The 3,652-nt window shown below is 40.0% G+C and overlaps 1 protein-coding gene across 1 annotated transcript in view; it reads right to left on the bottom strand.

Moving 5' to 3' along the window:
* Window positions 1–240: 240 nt before the first annotated feature.
* Window positions 241–3,652, bottom strand: part of LOC103392138 (2-acylglycerol O-acyltransferase 2-A-like) — an 11,020-nt gene continuing 7,608 nt past the window's right edge. The window contains exons 4-9 of the mRNA XM_008328688.3: window positions 3,348–3,491; window positions 3,135–3,265; window positions 3,015–3,058; window positions 2,192–2,282; window positions 1,993–2,101; window positions 241–860 (exon numbers count right to left, since the gene is read on the bottom strand). Of these exons, the coding sequence (XP_008326910.2) occupies window positions 706–860; window positions 1,993–2,101; window positions 2,192–2,282; window positions 3,015–3,058; window positions 3,135–3,265; window positions 3,348–3,491 (674 nt within the window). The 3' untranslated portion in view covers window positions 241–705. The remainder of the gene's footprint in view (window positions 861–1,992; window positions 2,102–2,191; window positions 2,283–3,014; window positions 3,059–3,134; window positions 3,266–3,347; window positions 3,492–3,652) is intronic.

Here is a 3,652-nt window from a genome sequence, read left to right as displayed (position 1 = left end):
GTCACTTGTGTTGAGACAAACGACTTATCAGTGTGATTTAAGCCAATTAGGTTTGATTCAAGAGAATATAATTGGTGTCATTTTTCAGGATTTTGTCGGTACATAAAACTTGGGGGTTAGAAACTTCAGATTTTACTTTGTCACAGTGAGTGGTACAACATTTGTAAAACACTTCCTTTCAGGCTCTCACAAACTATGTTTTGTCTCTGTGTTAGTAAGCATAGTTAGCATGTTTCCTTATTACGCTTTCTAGCTTGTTAGCTTTAATGAGCATTGCTAGTACGTTATGGCTTGCTAGTAACAATGCTGACTACTGTGTGGGTAGTAAAGGCACGGTCGATTGTCAGTCACTTCAAGCTGACATATTATTTTAGTATCCCAACATTCACAAAAGACAGAATTTAGGCAATTATCGGTAAGCAATACGAATAAGGTTAGCATTTAGCAGCAATTATTATCAACTAGCATTTTTTAGGTGCTAACATTATCTCCTATTGGTGATGGGCACAGTTTTCAGAGTTTGCATAACCTACCCACAGCTAGTAATTTTCAGACAGTAGCAATTTAGTCTTTTCTGAACCCATAAGAAGTAGTTACAGTTTTGGTATGGTGCTATTCAGTACAAAAGTTTTCAACCCACCTACTGAGTGGTGACCTGGCCATCAGGTGTTCCTAAACAGGCCATTTGAAGACCAGACACACGGGTCAAATAAAAGTGAGGTGTTTGTCAACTGTTATGCCGTAGTCGTGTTTGTGCTGCTCAAACAGATCACTTAGGCTCTGTAAGTAAACGGCGTGAAGTCTGTCAATGTCCTCATTGCTAGGACTGCAGATCTGGGACACAGGAATTGGTTTCCCAACTGAAAACAAATATGCAGACAAATACGTCTGTTAGTGGATGTTAACTTGCAAACCATCCATCCATCCATTTTCATCCGCTTATCAGTTACCGGGTCGCGGGGGTCAGCAGTCGCCACCCAAATCACATTGCACCGTACCAACCCCCCAAACCTTCCTGTGGGTGGTGAGTCCACTGGAAGGTACCAACTGCCCTAACTGGGATTCGAACTTGCCCAGGAGGTGAACCCTGGGGTTCCACACCAATGACAGAGACACTGCCTCTGGGCCAGCTTATGCTAATTAAATGTAAATTTATTAAATTAAGTTTTTTCGCTCTATTTACTATTTACAAAATTAGCATTTTTACATTAGTTTGACAAAAGAAAACTAGACAATGTAGCCCAGAGGTTTATAGCCAGTGGGCCATAAACTTCATCATGTTTCATTAACTACACTCGTGCTGTAGACTGTAGATAATGTTAGCATATTCTTTCTATCAACATTGGACAACTGTTGTCACCAGATACTCAGATATGACATGGCAGTCGATTTGATCATTTTCAGCACACTCATGTCAACGCTAATGCTAACGAAACAGATTTATGTGTCGTTAGGCCAGGCCGGCAGGATGTTATCGTTCACCGATAGATCAGTTGACAGCGTGTTCTCTTTTTTTTTTTTAAGCACGTTTTTCAAGTTTAATTCTGTAAATATCCCATGTTACGACGTGGACAGCCGCAGTTTATAGAATAGTGCGGCATATATATGTACAATTATTTATTTTTTTATTTATTTAGTGGGTGCAGCTTATATTCAGGTGCGCTCAATAGTCCGTATTTGTCCACCCGTTATGCATCCAATTCCCATGCGAAATGTATTTTAAGGACGCATGTCAGAATGATGGAACAAGACTTTCTTAATAGATTTATGGGAAATGATGACATAACCACAGAACGCCATAGATCGAGGACGTCATACACCAAGGACCCCCCCCCCCCCGAACATGTTAACTGTAGTTAAAAATGTGATTTTGAAGACGTTGCTTTCTTTTCTTTTGTTCACTATCTCATAGGGCAAAAAATATTGAGATGTGATAATGATATTGCAATGATTTCTTTCAATATTATGCGTCCCTTGGGCATGTGGTCTTACCAACGGTGTGTATAGATGTTCTGTAAGGCATCAGGCCAAAGCTGTATTGGAAAACTCCTCTGGCATGAAACAGCGGCATTGCTACTCCCATGACGCTCTGCAGCCGGTTCTGTGGACAGACGACCATATGCTGACGTCAACGTAGCCCATCCTAGCATACCGTGGACATCGCGTGCGCAAACGCACACAAACAACTGACCTGCAGCGTCCTCAGAGGGGATCCTGTGGGATTATCCATTTGATCGAACAACTCGTTTTCGCCAAAAGAAAACACAGGAACTAGCTGAGCTCTGGAAGTGAAAGTGAACTACCTGTCATTGTGACCCAGCACACCACTGCACACAACCAAATGTGACCTCTGCTTTTAACCCATCACCAAAGTGAACAGTGGGCAGCTTTAAGCACCAGGGGAGCAGCTGGTGAAGCCTTCTGGTGGAACCTGAAGTTCGTATTTGTTCCACCAATTTGTTCCACCAATCGTATTTGTTCCAAGTTAACATCCACTAACAGACGTATTTGTTCCACCAGAAGTCTTCCAGACCCAAGTCCGCTTCCACTAAGCCACCACTGCCTCTACTCACACATATGCTCACTCATATGCAAATACATACAATACATATATACATAAATAAATAAATACATAAATAATAAATAAATAAATAAATAAATTTAAATAATAATTAAAATAATAATAATAATAATATTATAATATAATAATATAATATAATATAATATAATATAATATAATATAATATAAGTCCTAAAATCTTCTAAAAATGTTACTTTCTTGCCATCTAGTGGTAAATGCAGGTGGTCCACTACATACACTATGCTTTCTTCGGTGCGCTTTTTTTCCTCACTTGTGGATATTTTCAGTTTGTTTTACAACGAACCGTTGTATATACATAAATCAGTAGCAGTGACCACAAGTAGCATAACAATAGATAAATAAATACATAAGTGGTACAGTAACTGTACCACTTATAGACCTATAGTGACTATTTGAAATATTATCCACCCACCCATGCTTGAGAGCCAGTTTAATAAAACCCTTTCTGTTTCGAACCTGAAAAGAGAAAACATAACATAAGCAAGCAAAGTTATTATGACTTATGGGAAGACGCACACTCAATGAAGACTACCTGTAGCTTTAAAGCCCCTGGCCGGGCATCCAGAGATTCAGGTGCTCCTCCTACTGCAATGACAGCAACATTGCCTCCATCAGGATGACTGACCAGGTAGGACAGACTTTGCTTAGAGCTAGAAACAAGCCCTGAAAGACAGTGAGACAGACAAACAAACATGTTGTGAAGTCATCACAAAAACGTAGCAAAAGTGAGTTAGAGAGACGTCACCTCCACACATGATGTAATCCCTGAACACTGGTACTCTGAACCAGAATGGCAGCATGAGCAGGTGAGACTTCAGTCCTGGAAAAAGACGAGAGAAACCCGTCGACTCCGTACAGAAGTTTGCAAAGGCACCAGCAACCAAGACTCCTGAGAGACAGACAGGTGGTGGATTTAAAAAAAAAAAAAAACAACAAAACAAAATCAACAGGCAGTTCTGAATGAAGGGATGAAGAGAGAAACACACACACTCGCATTCTGCATACATATTTAAATTCTCTCTCACACACACATATATATTTATTTGTGTA

The sequence above is a fragment of the Cynoglossus semilaevis genome, chromosome 1 (assembly GCF_000523025.1).
Source record: "Cynoglossus semilaevis isolate Cse_v1.0 chromosome 1, Cse_v1.0, whole genome shotgun sequence".
In the NCBI taxonomy this organism is placed as follows: domain Eukaryota; kingdom Metazoa; phylum Chordata; class Actinopteri; order Pleuronectiformes; family Cynoglossidae; genus Cynoglossus; species Cynoglossus semilaevis.
The sequence above is the reverse complement of the archived record's forward strand: the minus strand, read 5'-3'. Positions and strand labels throughout refer to the sequence as shown.